The sequence below is a fragment of the Talpa europaea genome, assembly GCF_964194135.1.
Source record: "Talpa europaea genome assembly, chromosome: 1".
Taxonomy (NCBI): Eukaryota; Metazoa; Chordata; class Mammalia; order Eulipotyphla; family Talpidae; genus Talpa; species Talpa europaea.
Window position 1 is genome coordinate 5,001,446 of NC_140073.1, and position 14,146 is coordinate 5,015,591.

The following is a 14,146-nucleotide window of genomic DNA, read 5'->3' on the forward strand; positions in this document are numbered from 1 at the left end:
CTTCCACTGCTGGGGCCCAGAGACCCATGCTGGCTGTGCTTCTGGAATGGTCTAACAGTCTAAAAGAGCCATGGGGCTGGGGCTCAACCTGGGTAGGGAATGCCTAAACCCCAAGGCCCTGCCCTAGAGTGTGTGGCCTAAAGGAGACCCGCAGGCCCCCAGAGAGCAAATTTCGGGTGTGGGAGCAAGCCCAGCTTGTATCTGCCTAGGACCTTTCCAGAAGGGCCCCCTCTGCACAGCTGTTCCTTCCCTGGCTCCCTAGAACACTGGCCCTTTCTCAGCTGCAGGCTTATGTCCTTCCTAATGCCTCCTTCCAAAGACCTTCCCTGACCCTTTCATTGAACCATGGTCCTTTCAGCCCTGCCCAAACGCTCCAGCTCTCAGCTCTGTCTGTGCCTGTCCTGAGGCCTGGCCCTCAGCAAAGCCACAATCTCAAAGCAGGAGGCAGATGTTATCCAGAGTATTTATTGAGGAAATTTGGCTAAGATTCCAATTGGTGGCCCCAGCTGAGTTGTGCTGAGGGCCTGTGCCCGGGGCTGGGTAGGCAGAATAGGAGAGGGTAGCAGAAGCACATCCCGGTCTTGGGCTCAGAGTTGGGAGATGATGGTGGGGGCCAAGCTACAGGTGAGTCCGGTGCCGTCAGGCTCCACATTCAAGGACTTCACTACGCCATTCTCTATCAACATGGAGAACCTGCCAGAAAGGGGGAGTGAGTCAGCAGCAGCCATGCCAGCCAGGAGTGGGGGGGACTGCAGCGGATGACCCTCCCACTTTTACCTCTTCAGCCGACGATTTCCAAAGAGAGACACCAATGAATCATCTAGTAACAAGTCAGTCTCCTAAGTGGAGAACGGAGAAAAGGGTCAGGAAGGGGACAAGGCCCTGGCTCCTCCCCCTATTGGCCAATGGCCTCCAAGTCCCTGCTGGCAAGCTCCCGCACAGTAACCACCCTGTGTGTTGAGGGGGAGAAGGGGTGCCCTCACCTTCCCAAAGGCCCCCGTCGGGTCGGCCAGGAGCCGCACCTGAGGAGAGAGTAAAGGTCACAAGAGAAGCCTCTTGGGCAGCTCTGGTCCCCCACAGGACCCACACCTCACCTTTCCTTCCGTTTTGTGGGCTCGCCCCCATTCTTCAGTCACAAAGACATCATTGACACTCAGACAGGCCACCACCTGGACGCCCTTGGCCTTCAGAGCCCCAGCCTGCTCCACAAACCCTGGCAGGTGCGTCTGAGGAAGGGAAACAAAGCTGAGCAAAAGGACAGCTGCCACGGCTCCTCGCCCACCTCCATCTCCAGGCCCCTTCCCTGCTCCAACACCTTCACATAAGTTATTCTTTTTCCCCTTTTTGCCCTGGTCACTAGGAAGTTCAGATCCAAGTGGGAGGGTTCTGTGGCCAAGACCACAAATTTCGTATGTGTCTTCCTCACCCAAGTCCTGCCCGTCCTGCCTGTCACCAGCAGGGTGGGTAAGGGTTGCTGGGTTTAATTCCGCCCCCTTCCTCCTATGCTCCTGGTACTACTGCCTACAGCCCACACGGATTTTCTGACTTGCTTTTGTAACGGTCATGTGACCGAACGCTCGAGGCCGATGAACAATACAGACGTGCTGTCCAACTGCTGAGGACCAGAGGGCAGGGCTCACCTTGGAACAGCCAGGAGTAAAGGCTCCAGGGACTCCAAACAGCACACCCTTCTTGCCTTTGAACAGCTCTGCCAGGTTCACCTTGTTCCCAGGTTCCTTTTCAAACACCACCACTGACGGGATGGCATCTCCCACCTAGAGGAGTGGCACAGGGGTCAACAAAGCCAAGGGAAGGTGGCAAAACAGGCCTGGCAAGGGAGGGGACAGGAGTTGCTGCGCCTGGCGCCAGAGCAGACACCAGCAGCAAAGTCTAAGTCTGCCAGGTCCCTCCCTGCTGGTCTCCCCTCTCCCCGCCACTGCCTGGTTACCCCACATCCTCCAGGTTTCAAGGTGGCTTTATTCCTCTTACTGGCAGTTGGTGACAACAGAAAAAGGGGGAAAAGGCCTCCTGGGCATCAAGTTTCGCAAGGAGTTGAGTAAACAAGCTGAGTTCTGAGAAGGGAGTGGGAAGAATGGGCAGGAGGAGCAGGAAGAGGGGAAAAAGGCGGGTAGAGGACACTGGCCAGGTCCTGAGTCCCTCGTTCAAGAAGAAAAATGGGGAGGTGGGGGGGGAGTTAGGGGAGCATGTCCAAGTTCCCATCTCCAGGGGTTCAGAAAAGAAATAATGGGCCTCCCTGGTGGCGCAAGGGGTTAAGACACAACCTAGGAAGCTGTCCACAGCCTCTGCAGCACAAGTTCAATCCCTTGCCAGGGAGCTACCCACATGGCGCAGCAGACCTCTCCTGGCTCGCCCGCTGCTCCCCTCAGCAGTGTACTTTGGTCAGTCTGCCTGTTCTGCTCCCCACTCTGTCTCTGGTGAATCCTCTCACCCCCTGCACCTCTGGCCTGTGCCCCAGCTCTTGTATGCATAAAATAAAATAAATCTTAAAAAAAAAGAAAAGAAACAATCTCAGGAAGGGTATGGCAGGCAGCGCGGGGGTTGGAAGGCACAAAGACCCTTCACAGGACGGGCAATGGTTACAGGACGCGAGAGGGAGGTTGGAGAGTCTCGGGAACTGGCGGGGCACCCTGGGGATCTTCTATGGGGGTGCTGGGGCCTCGACGGGAGGAGGCTTTGGGCAGCGTGGAGGGGTCCGGAGGGCAGGAAAGAGGGTGACTCTCAGGCCTCCCTGGGGGCGCAAGGGATTAAACCCGCGCGCTATGAAGCTATGGGCAGCCACTGCAGCCCCAGTTCCACCCCCAGCCAGGGAGCTACCCCCAGGGCGCGGCAGACCTCGCCTGGCTGCCGGCTGCCCCCTCAGCGTGCACCTCAGTGGGTCAGTCGGTCCTCTCCCCACCGTCTCTGGTGAATCCTCTCACACCCCACCCCTGGCCTGCACCCCAGTTCTTGTGGGCATAAAGAGGGTGACTCTCGCCCGGAAAAGAGGGTCGCGCCTCGGGGAGAGGCGGGGGTGGGGCGGGCGCTCGCCCGGCCGGGCCAGCGGTCACCTTGATGGGGGCCATGGCTGCGACAGAGCTTCGGAAACCGCGGGCCCCGCCGGCCGTCCACGCCGCGCCTGTCTTCAGGGCCCCTCCTGCTCTCGCCGCCGCCGCCCGCTCAACAACGGCGAGCACCGTGGCCGCCCGGCCGCCCAGCAGGCGCCGTCCCAGCAACAGCATGACGGCCGCTCGGCGCCCCGCTCCGCCCGCGCGGGGGGCGGGGCCTTCCCAGCGCGGCCCTGGGGGCGGGGCCTCGCCCGGGCTGCCGGGAGGCGCCTCCACTGCGCCGGCGCGGGGGGCGCGGGGGCGCCCAGGCCGGGACACTGACTCATTTGCATTAGGGGCGGGGCCACCCGCGCAGTTGCGAGTGGGCGGGGCTTTCGGCCGCCGTGCGGCTTATTTGCATACGGGGAGGGGGTGCCGCTGTCCAACGGGCCTAGTTGCTGGACTTGGGGCCGTATTTCCGTCCCGTAAACGAAGGCGAGGGGGTGTGTGCGAGTAAAACATTTATTTTGCTTTCAGCGAAGGCCCCCGCGTGGCGCATGGCGGCCTGGCGCCGCGGAAACCCTGGGCCTGCGCCGCGGCAGCCGCCCGCCGAGGTGCCTGCGGGAGCGGGCCGGGCGGGCCGGGCGGGCCGGGGCGGGCGCCTCCGCTCCGGCGGGCGCGGGAAGCTCCAGCAACCTCGCCGCTTCCGCCCCTCCCAGCGACCCGATAGGAGCGGGTGGCGCGGCCCCGGAAGTGACGCGCACCGGGCGCCTCCTTCCGCTTCCGGCCTCGCGAGCGCGCCGCGTCGCCATGAAGCTGCTCACCCACAACCTGCTGAGCTCGCATGTGCGGGGGGTGGGGCCCCGGGGCTTCCCGCTGCGCCTCCAGGTACCGGCCGGCGGCGGTCTCTCCCCCTTTGCGGGGTGGGCTGGGGCGCCCCGGGCGCGGTCCCTGCCTAACTGAAGCCCCCGTCCCGCAGGCCACCGAGGTCCGCATCAACCCTGTGGAGTTCAACCCCGACTTCGTGGCGCGTATGATTCCCAAGGTGGAGTGGGCGGCGCTTCTGGAGGCGGCCGATACCGTGAGGACCCTCTCCCCCCGCCCCTGCGCGCCGGTGGGGGGTGGTCTCGCCGCTGCCGCTTGAGCCGGGCCTGAGAACCGGGCCCTGGGGCGGGCATGCGCAAGGGTAATTCATTTCTCTTGCTCACAGTTGCATCTGGTCGAGGTGCCCAAAGGGCCGGTTCAGGGATATGAGAATGATGAGAAATTCCTGAGGCAGATGCACCACGTGCTGCTGGAGGTGAGGACCGGCCCCTCGCTCGCTTCCCCAGCCACACACCCGCAGCCCAGAGGCGGCCTGTGCTCAGCTCTGTTCCCCTTCATCCCCGCAGGTAGATGTCTTGGAGGGCACTTTGCAGTGCCCAGAGTCTGGACGCCTGTTCCCCATTAGCCGCGGGATCCCCAACATGCTGCTGAGTGATGAGGACACCGAGGCGTAGCCGCCAGGCACCCGTTTTTCGTTTCTGTGATCTAGTGTATGTTGTTTTTGTATATCGTGTTTACTCGTATCTCCAGCCCTTGACCCAGTGATACCAGACACGCTCTTTTCTTGAGCTTGGTATTATATTTTTTTCTCATTAAAGGTTCAAAACCAAAAGCGGTTTCTCTTTGCAGCAAATATACATTAAAATAGAGTCTCTGTACAGCCAAGGGCTCTGGGCCCTGACTTGCCCCATGTCCCTGCGCCTCCCTGGTCAAACCCAAAAATAAATATAGTGTTATTGCTCTGCAGGGCATGGAGGCAGTGCTCTCCCTACCCCCTGAGGAGGCTGGGTGGGAGTTGATGGGGGGGCCCTGGCCTCCCCAGGGGTCCAGGGGCTGGAGCCTGCTTGGAGTTATTGCTTCAAGGGGGGGCAGTAATGCCCAATGCAAATGATGAGGAGAGGAGCGAAGGGGGCAGGGGCCTTTGCTCTCCATTTCCCCCTCTGCTCTGGAGAGGGGGTTGGATTAAGCAGCAGCAAAAGCATCACCCACTGGGAGACTCTGGCCTCCACTCCCTTCCCTCCCTGAGATCAGGCTTCTGCCCCACACTCGTCCCCTGCAGCCCCCTATGGCTTCCGCAAGGCCCCCTGCACGCTGGGGGCACATTATGGCTTGCAAGGGGCAGCACTGTGCCCAATCTGGGCACACACATTCCCAGCTTCTAACACCCCCTAGGAGGGGGGAGGGGAGGGCATAGGGCCTGCTCCCAGGGACTGATGATATTGCCCTGGTCCTGCCAGCAGGCTGTGTCACTGCCCAGACCTCAGCTCTGCCCCCTTAGGGCTGACCCCATGCTGGGCGGGTCCTGCCAGCACCCCTACCCTTGCCCACCCCCTGCCTTAGTCCATCATGGCCTCAAGCATCTCCAAAAACAGCTTGTGCATGGGCACCTTGCCCTCCAGCTTCACCCCATAGAAATGGGCCAGCACTTTGCCCGCTGTCTGGCGAAGGAGTGGTAGTGTGAGCAGCAGCCTGCCTGCCCGCCGCCGCTCAGCACCCCCTCCAGGGCCCGCCCGGCCAGCTTCATACTCCAGCAGGGCCTCATGCAGAGCTTCTCGAAGCTGCTCCACCGCCTCAGCATCTTCAATATGCACAGAGTCTGCAAGGAGACAGGAGAGAGCAGTTGACATGAGTCAGCTCCAAAAAGCAGAGCCCGTGTCTACTGTCCACTTGGGTATAGCAGGATGGGGCCTAAGGAGCCAGACATGGGTTTGCTAAGATTGGCTGACTGAGGTTCCCCTCCCTGCTCCTGCCCACCGCTTGTCCTGCCCACCCTCCCTCCCACGAAAGTGTTCACCCTTCCACTTAAATATGGCACACAGACCCTAAGCCCTAGGTGCGGTTCCTCTCCTTGGCTGGCTTTGCGACTTTCAGCAAGTCACTGGCCTTCCCTCGGCCTTTTCTGCAAGATGGGACTGTGCCACCATCAGGGTTAAAACTAGAGGCCCTTACCGGTCATTGCCCTCCCCGGACTCACCTGAATTGGCCAGGGCCAGGGCCTTCAGCAGGACATACTCCTCCCGCTCCAGCCGCAGGGCCTGCAGTCGCCGTACCAGCTGCAGCAGAGCAGCCCCTAGTTCCCCCAGGCCAGCTGCTCTGGCCCCCTCTTCGTCCAGGACTAGGTCCTCTGCGAAGGCCAGCTCGTCCTGCAGTGGCAGTGAGCGCTGGGCCACACCTAACACCAGGACCTCCATCCACACGCTCTGCAGTACTGACATCTGGTCTGACAGCGACAATGACGAGAAGCCTGGAGCGCAGTGGGGAGCAGACCTGGCTGAGTCAGTGCGCCAGTGCCTGTCTGGCCTGGCCTCCCCAGGGAAGCCCCACAGGCCCTTTACCTGGGATGCTCTTGGCCCAGCTGATGGTGACCACGATCTCTCGGTCAAAGAGGTCACAGAGGGTTGCCACAGCTGGGAGGTGCCCATCAGGGCCCGCTGGGTCGGGCATGGCATACAACTTCTCAGGTTCAACCACCAGCAGGTGGGACACCAGTGCATTCACTGGGGCTGCAGTGACAATTGGAAGAGTCACGTTTGCAGGCCCCTTGGGGGTCAAGCATCTTCCCAGTCAGGACCCTGTGGCCTCAGTGACCACTGGCCAGCCAGAGTCCAACACCTTTCCCCCACGAAGTACTCTCACTATTCCCCACTCTGAGGGGACAAGTCTGGTCATGGGAAAACCTCTCCCTCTTCCCAGGGTCTGAGGCAGAATTGAGGGAAATGAAAGAGGAAGAGAAAATCTGGGTCCCAGCACCCTAGATAACCACCCTCCTCAGGGAAAGATGCCACATAGGCCCGTGCTCGAGGCCCACTGCAACCCTGGGGGTCCAGGAACCCAGTGCTCTTACCTGTCTTCCTAGGGCCTCCAGCCACTGCCAGGGGTCCAGCAGGGAAAGGGCCCGGGAAGGGCAGTGGGTCCACCTCTGGCCGCCGCTTGTACTTCTGCCGCCCACCCCGGACACGGTCCAGACGCACCCCTTGAATCAGAGGACAGGACTGTGTCTGCGGCGCTGGGGGAGGCTGACTCTGCAGAGCCCTCCTACCCAGCCCACTCCACCAGAACTTCCCAGGCTCGCCCACCCTGGCCCCAGCTCCGACCCCCATCCCCCCACTCAGCCCCCGGCCTGTGCTCACCCTCCTTGAGCATGCCCACCCGCAGGCACTTGGTGAAGCGGCAGGCCTGGCAGGCCTTGCGTCTCCGCTTGGTGATCTCACACTCGTTGGAGGCCGGACAGCTGTACTCGATGCTCCCTGCCAGGAAGAGGCAGGGCTCCAGTGGCGGCCTCCCAGGACCCGTTGCGGGGCCCAGTGGACAGGAGAGCCCTGACTCACCCGGGGCAAGCACTGGTCTGGGGAGAGCAGGAGTGCGTGAGTGGGGCAGGGAAGCCCGGGGCAGTGGGGGGAAGGGTAGGGGTGGGGGCCCTGCACAAGCAAGGGAAAGGCTGGGACCAGGGTGGTCAGGCTGCACTTCTGCCCAAGCCTCTTGACAAGCCACGCCTCTGGGCTGTATCCTCTACCTCAGGCATGTACATTACTACGTCCCATGGCCAAGCCTCATCCTTGCCCTGAAGGGGCACCGCGTGGGTCAGTCACACCCTACTCCTAGAAACACTTGTCTTTTTGCTTCTAAGCCTCCTGGCTGTCACCCCTTCACCTCATGGTTTCCCAGCATCTCCCTGAGCTCCATCCACTGAAGAACCCAGGGCTGCCTCTGCGGGGCGCCTAACGCTCCCTAAGGGGATCCCTTGATCTACCCTCCCAACCTGCACCGCCACTGACCAGGTGCTCCAGCAGTCACCTTTGATTCCTCTCACGTCAGATCCAACCCACGGACAAACCCTGGTGGGCTTCACCTCCTAATACATGCAGACGCCCACCTGTGCGCCCCCTGGCAACTGCTTCCGCCCTTGACCCTCCCGCGCCTCTCCCTGCCTTGCCTCCTCCAGTTCTCAACACAGCAGCAGAAGAGCTGATTGGCCAAGAGTCCAGCCCCGTCACTCCCCTGCTTTCCTTCTCAGAGGAAGCGCCAATGAACCCCATAGCCTGGGAGGCCCCCCTGCTGCTGCCCCCTCTCCCAGCTCATCCCCCACACACTCTGCCACTCTGCCCCACTCCACTGTCCTCCTTGGGGCTCCTCAAACAGGCCCTGCCTCAGGGCATGCCACCCCTTTATCTCTCACAGCTCTCTGGCGTTACCCAGGGAGGCCGGCCCTGCCCACCCTGCCCTTCTGCAGACATTGCCAGACTTTTGCCACTGCCTGCTGGTGTCTTGTCCAGAGAACCATCAACTACACCTCCAGGGCCTGGTGCTTGATGGGTGCCTGAATGAGCGCATGGCGCCCCCTACCCAGCCCAGGCAGGCAGGGTTACCCCAGAGACTGCAAGGCACAATCAGCCAGCACCCCATGTGCATTCTCCTCACCCTACTGAGGCTTGCTTATGTGCTCAGTTCAGGCACCCTCTCAGGGAAGCCCTCTAGAGCCACAGTCCAGTCAGGCCACTGTTAGAATATAGCTGTTTTCTGCAAGGTGCTGCTTTCTCCCTCCCCCCTCTGCCAGAACGTAAATCACCTGAGGTTAGTCCCAGGCCTAAGCTTCAAACCCTGTTTTCCCACCTGTAAACATGGGATGATAAAAACTGTCCTCCTTACAAAGGAGATTGCGAGCACTGCAAGGCATAATCGAGGCAAACGTTCAGCATGGCTCACGGCACCGCAATGCTCAATTAATGGTGACTACCCCATGGCCGGTGTTCCAGAAATACTTGTCAACTGAGTCAACAGAGGGTGAAGGGTTCAAGGATGGGCTGAAGACACCGGCCCCAGACCTGCTGGCTCACTGGGGGAGCAGGGAGCGTGGCAGACCGTGGGTCTCGCCAGGTTAGACCTCACCAGAGTGTCACAATCTGTCGTGAGGCATCTGACCGAAGTTCAGCTATTAGTAAGAAGTGCAGGAAGCTCTGGGGCATTTCCAAGTTCAGAGCCCTGATTCTGCCATTTTCTAATCAAGTGTCCCAAACTGCTCTGGCCTCAATATGGTTAAGAGGGTGGGCACTTTCTAGGCGGCCATGGGGGTGCTGAGATCAGGGAAGTAAAATGGCACAGTGCCCAGTACGGGGTAATCACGCAAGAAATATTTTCCAGAATCATGCACGTTATAGCCCCAACATAACCAGCAGGCTACAAAAAATAGAGTAACAGCCATGTCCCCAGTGGCGTCTGCTACCCGGTGGCTCTCTCACTCGCTTGCTCACATTTTGATCTGCTTTCCCAAGTGAGCAAAAGTAATAAATGCTGTAAGCAGGGGCACCTATTAATCTTTTTAAGGTTAGAGGCTGTGGGCCTCCCCGGTGGCCCAGCAGGTTGAGCACCACGCTGTGAAGCTGTCCGCAGCCTCTGCAGCGCGGGTTCCATTCCCGGCCGGCCAGGGAGAAACCCGCATGGCGCAGCAGACCTCTCCTGTCTCGCCCGCTGCTCCCCTCAGCAGTGTACTTCAGTCAGTCTGCCTGTTCTGTTCCCTGCTCTGTCTCTGGTGAATTCTCTCACCCTCCTGTGCCTCTGACCTGTACCCCAGTTCTTGTATAAATAAATAAATAAATAAATAATAAAAAATAAATTTGTAAAGTTAGAGGCTGAAATATAGCTGATAAAGGCCCCTTTCTGTTAGTCATGAAAACCCGCCCCAGGCTGGTACTGCGTGGAGAAATCAACTAAAAGGGGAAGACGTGTTCTACCTGGTGAAAGGTCAGAAGCTGCCAGAAGCAAGAACAAAATTTAGGAGCAGGCAGAGGCTGCCAGGACCTTCTTTAGCGTCACTGTGGAAGGGGCTGAGCCTACAGTATCCAGAAACCACAGAGGCACCCCAAGTCCTCACTCACAGCCCACATCCTATGCATCCACACACCCTGGAGGCTTTATTTAACTTGGAAGGGAAAGGGCACGCTGGGAGGTAGGAGGGCCTGGGAACACCAGATTCCCACCCCAGTGGTACTGTGGCAGTCTGCGGGCCTGCAGCCACCCAGCAGTGCACCAACTGGGCGCCTCAGCACCGGGGCAAAGGGCACTGAGTGGAGTGGGAGCTCACCCTGGATGGTCCTCTTGAAGAAGGCTTTGCAGGCCTCACAGGATGCCACACCATAATGGTAGCCGGAGGCCACGTCCCCACAGACCAGGCAGAGGCGTTTGGGCAGGGAGCTGAGCACCAGCTTCCCCCCACCCTGCTCGCCAGGCCCGGCCCCCTCCCCATCCTCCTCCTCCTTGTGGCCTGGGAGGCAGCGGGTGGGAGCTGGGCCAGGGACCAGGGCCACGGGAGGCTCGGGCTCAGTCTCCGAGGAGCCCTTCGGACTGTCGGGGCTGGCTGGCTCTGCCTTAATGTAGAGTGGCTCAATGCCCACCACCTGGCTGGACATGGCGCTGGTCACCTGTGGGAAAGAGACCCGGCAGGTCACAGGGAAGCCCTGGGTGCGGGGTGGAGAGCCACCCTACCACCCTGGTTGCCCAACCCCAGGCCTGGGGCCAGGGTTCCAGGCTCCGCAAAGGCCAGAGAGGGGGGACAGAGTCCAAGAAAGGGCTGCCCATAAAGAGGGCCCCCCAGCTGTTGCCATGGGAACAGATCTCTAGAGCCTCCAGGGCCAGTAACTGACTGCAGGTCTCCCCCTTGGGAGTCTGGGCAAGGCTTGGAAACCCTCTACTGCCACCCAGACCAGGGCACAGGGTAACCTTTGCCCCTATATGACCTTCAACCTCACCCAGAATCCCCAGCCAGAGATCAAAACTTCTCCACAGTTTTCCCCAAATGCTGGGGACCTGGTGACTCCCCCTCACCTGGGTGTCCTGCACTCAAGAGCGCAGAGGCCACCAGCCCGGGCGGCTGACGCGCTCACACGTGCGTTCACACCCCACAGCCGCGGCTCCCAGTCCCGCGCCCGCCGGGCCGCACACGCCTCCGGGGCGCGCCCCCCGCGAGTCACGCTCAGGCTGACGGTCCCGAAGCCGCTCCCAGCCCCGCGCGCGCCGGACCCCGGCGGGGGCGCGGCCCCGGGCGCCCACACCTGACGCCGGCCCCGCCGCCCCGCACGCCCGGGCCGGGCCCCTCGGCGGCGGCGCGACTCCGCCCCCCGCGCCGCCGCCGGCACCTCCGCGCGCGCTGCCGCAGACCCCGCGGCGCCCCCCGACCCGCGCGCACCTCGGGAAGTTGCCCGAAGTTGCCGCGCCTCCCCCGCCCACCCGCCAGGTTACGAGGAAGCGGACGGCGCCGGGAGGAGGAAGTTCTCCCCGCGGGCGCGACCTTTGACCCAGAGGCGGGGGCCGCGCCCCGGCGAGCGCCCCCACGTGGCCCGACCCCGGCCCGCGAGCCGCAGCCTCCGCCCGCCGCCGGGCCCGGCGCGCTCGCGGGCGGGCCGAGCCGCGCGGGGCCGGGATCCGCCGCCCGCGCCGGCCCGCCGGGACCTGCGCCCGCGCCGCGGCGCCCGGCCCGGCCGGCGCCGGGACTGGCCGCGGCTCCCGCCGGACCCTGCCGCGGGCTCTCGCCGGGGCCCGGGGCGAGCAGGGCCGGGGGGCGGCCCCGCCCGCGCCGCCCCCGGGGTCCCGCCGCGCCCCCGCCCGCGCCCACCCCCGCGGCGCGCCCCCCGCCCGGACCTGGGGCTCCGGCGGGCGGGCGGGCAGGCATGGGGGCCGGGGCCCGGAGCGCCGGGGTGAGCCGGGGGCCGCGGGCGGCCCCTCCTCCGCCGCCTCCTCGGGCCGCGCCGCCGCGCCGCGCCGCGTCCCCTCACTCGGCGGCGCCGCCGGCGGCTTGTAGGACACAAAAGGACATCGCGGCCGCTTCCTACTCCGCTTCCTCCAGCTGACAGCGGGGGCGGGGCCGGCCGCGCGCATGCAAAGCAGGGGGCGGGGCCCGGCGCCCTATGCTAATCAGGCGGGAGGGGCGGCAGCGCCGGCGCGCCCGGGCGGGGCGGGGCGGAGTCCGCAGGGCCGCGGGCGGGCCCTCCCCGCGCTCCCGCCGCCGCGCCGGCCTCTGCGGCGTCCCCGCGCACGCCGCCGCCGGGGGGCGGGGCCGGGGGACGCGAGCGGCCCCGGGAGGGGCGGGGCCAGGGCGCTCGTCGGCGCGGAGGGGGCGGGGCGCGCTGTGCGCGAGCGGAGGGGGCGAGGCCGCTCGGTGGCCGGAGCCGCGGGCCGGGGCGACCACATACATATGTAAATGAGAGGGCGCGGCCGGCGGGCAGGCTTCGCATCTGCATATGCATGAGGGGCGGGGCCTAGCAGCCCCAGCTGGAGGGTAGGCGCTGCCCCGCTCCCTCCGTCCCCTTCCCCCAAGGTAACACTTTCGGGACGCGCGACCGCTGACCCGGTGTCCCGCACAGCCGCGGAGCCGGGTAGGAGAAGCCTAGAGCCTGCAAGAAGTCCTGGATTGCGCGTCCTGGGAAGGCAGAACCGATAGGGCCCGGACGGAGAACGCTCAAGGTCACTGCGGTGACCGAGTGAAGGTCATGGGGAAAGGCGGGGCCTCCGACGTCCGGCTCACGCGGGCAGAAACGCACTGACTCACGGACCATGCACGGACTCTTTCATTTCTCTAGGGCTCAAATTCCACGGAATAGGGTCGGGCTTGGGGCAGGGGACGGGACAGGGAAGGGGCTGGAGCCGGGCGGTCCCTCGAGACCCAGGCGGTGCTCTCAGCGCGCGGAGACGTGCGTTCTCCTGTTCCGGTGCCTCTTGAGCCCCTCGATGTATCGCTGCAGCTGCTGGGTCAGGACGTGGTCCCTGCCGATTCCTGACCGGTAGCCTGGAGGGTAGATCTCTGCTCAGCAGTGAAAAGGCTTGTGACCTCTGCGGCTATGGGCGCTGCATGTTAGGGGTGACCAGAGCGCTGGGTGCTCAGGTCTGGGTTAATTTGGGCAACTTTGGATCTCGCGAGTGCTGGGCCCTTCCAGTTTGGCTTCAGATGGTTAAGTTATAGATCTGTTCTCCAAGTGAGGGATAAGGAGCAGGATGGGTCTTGAGGGGTAGGATGGATGAGGGCAAAGCTAGAGAAGATGTCTCAGGCCCGAGGGGGACAGAGGTAGCTGGCATCCTTGGGGAAACCCCCTGGGCCACAGAGTCTAAGCCATTAGCCTGCCCTACACCCCAGCCTTGCCAGCCCACACACATATATCATAAGCAGGACAAATCAGGTGAAGTTTACCCAAATAATCCACTGTCCAGAGGCTCCCCACAGCACCCAGTTTGGGGGCTACAGAAAGGCTGCCGTCCCCACTGAGCTGGTGAAGAGCATCTTGGAAAAGCCACAGCAGCTAGAGAGGGGCTGCTCTCAGGTTGGAACCCAGGCCCCTGACATTTGCTGCAGGCTCCTCCCACACAGTGGCACCCCCTCCCTGCATGATCCCCCAACTTTTTACTTTTTGTGTGGCTGCTGGAATGTTTGTGGGTGTTAAGGGAATCTGACAAGGCAGACATCCTGAAACCCCACTCCCACAGGTCCAAGCCCTGCACAACCCCCCCCCCCCACCTTGTGGGAGTTGGGGAGGGACTCACTCCGGAGGGCTTTGGTAAGGATTTCCAGAGCTTCGCTCTCCATGAGTTCCAATAGGGGCAGCGGCAGCTGGGAAGGCAGAAAGAGGTTCCAATGTCCAGGGGACGTCAGCTCTGCCCCTTGCTGAAATGTCCCACCTGCTCCCTCCAGCCTCAAGACGCCCAACCAACTTCCACCCCTGTCCCCTATCACTTGCCCACCCCCCACCCACTAAAATCCCCGGTCTTCCTGGTGCCTCCAACCCTGTTCTGCTGCTCCATCCAGTAGGCTTGATGGGGTTTCTGCTTCAAGTTGCTGCTTAATGATCCCGAGGAAGACTTTCCTGGGAGGAGAGAAAAGAGGGGATCAGTCATCGTAGTAGCAGCTGGGTCTTGCCCGGCACAGAGGAGATGTATGAGTAGGCGACGTGGTGGAGGATTAGGTCAGTGGTGCACAGCCCTGGGCTTTATTGTCCCACCCACGGGCGTTCCAGCTCTGACTGCCCCCCGCATCCCATGTGAGACTTAGAGCCAGTGACTGTCTCTCTAAAATGAAA

At 62.7% G+C, this 14,146-nt stretch overlaps 3 protein-coding genes across 3 annotated transcripts; 1 reads left to right on the plus strand and 2 right to left on the minus strand.

Moving 5' to 3' along the window:
• Nucleotides 1–408: 408 nt before the first annotated feature.
• Nucleotides 409–3,267, minus strand: PRDX5 (peroxiredoxin 5). Its single transcript, XM_084230693.1, has 6 exons — nt 3,069–3,267; nt 1,641–1,775; nt 1,095–1,226; nt 984–1,022; nt 778–839; nt 409–693 (listed from the first exon to the last, which is right to left on the minus strand). Exons 1-6 carry the CDS (start codon nt 3,237–3,239, stop codon nt 588–590), a joined length of 645 nt encoding a protein of 214 aa, XP_084086819.1. The 5' UTR covers nt 3,240–3,267; the 3' UTR covers nt 409–587.
• A 587-nt stretch (nt 3,268–3,854) lies between these two features.
• Nucleotides 3,855–4,761, plus strand: TRMT112 (tRNA methyltransferase activator subunit 11-2; the record flags this gene model as incomplete). Its single annotated transcript, XM_084246970.1, has 4 exons — nt 3,855–3,932; nt 4,024–4,125; nt 4,255–4,344; nt 4,436–4,761. 4 exons carry the CDS (start codon nt 3,855–3,857, stop codon nt 4,541–4,543), a joined length of 378 nt encoding a protein of 125 aa, XP_084103096.1. The 3' UTR covers nt 4,544–4,761.
• A 664-nt stretch (nt 4,762–5,425) lies between these two features.
• ESRRA (estrogen related receptor alpha) lies at nt 5,426–10,687 on the minus strand (the record flags this gene model as incomplete). Its single annotated transcript, XM_084253246.1, has 6 exons — nt 10,168–10,687; nt 7,220–7,336; nt 6,934–7,062; nt 6,425–6,592; nt 6,064–6,333; nt 5,426–5,685 (listed from the first exon to the last, which is right to left on the minus strand). Exons 1-6 carry the CDS (start codon nt 10,490–10,492, stop codon nt 5,426–5,428), a joined length of 1,269 nt encoding a protein of 422 aa, XP_084109372.1. The 5' UTR covers nt 10,493–10,687.
• Nucleotides 10,688–14,146: the final 3,459 nt, after the last annotated feature.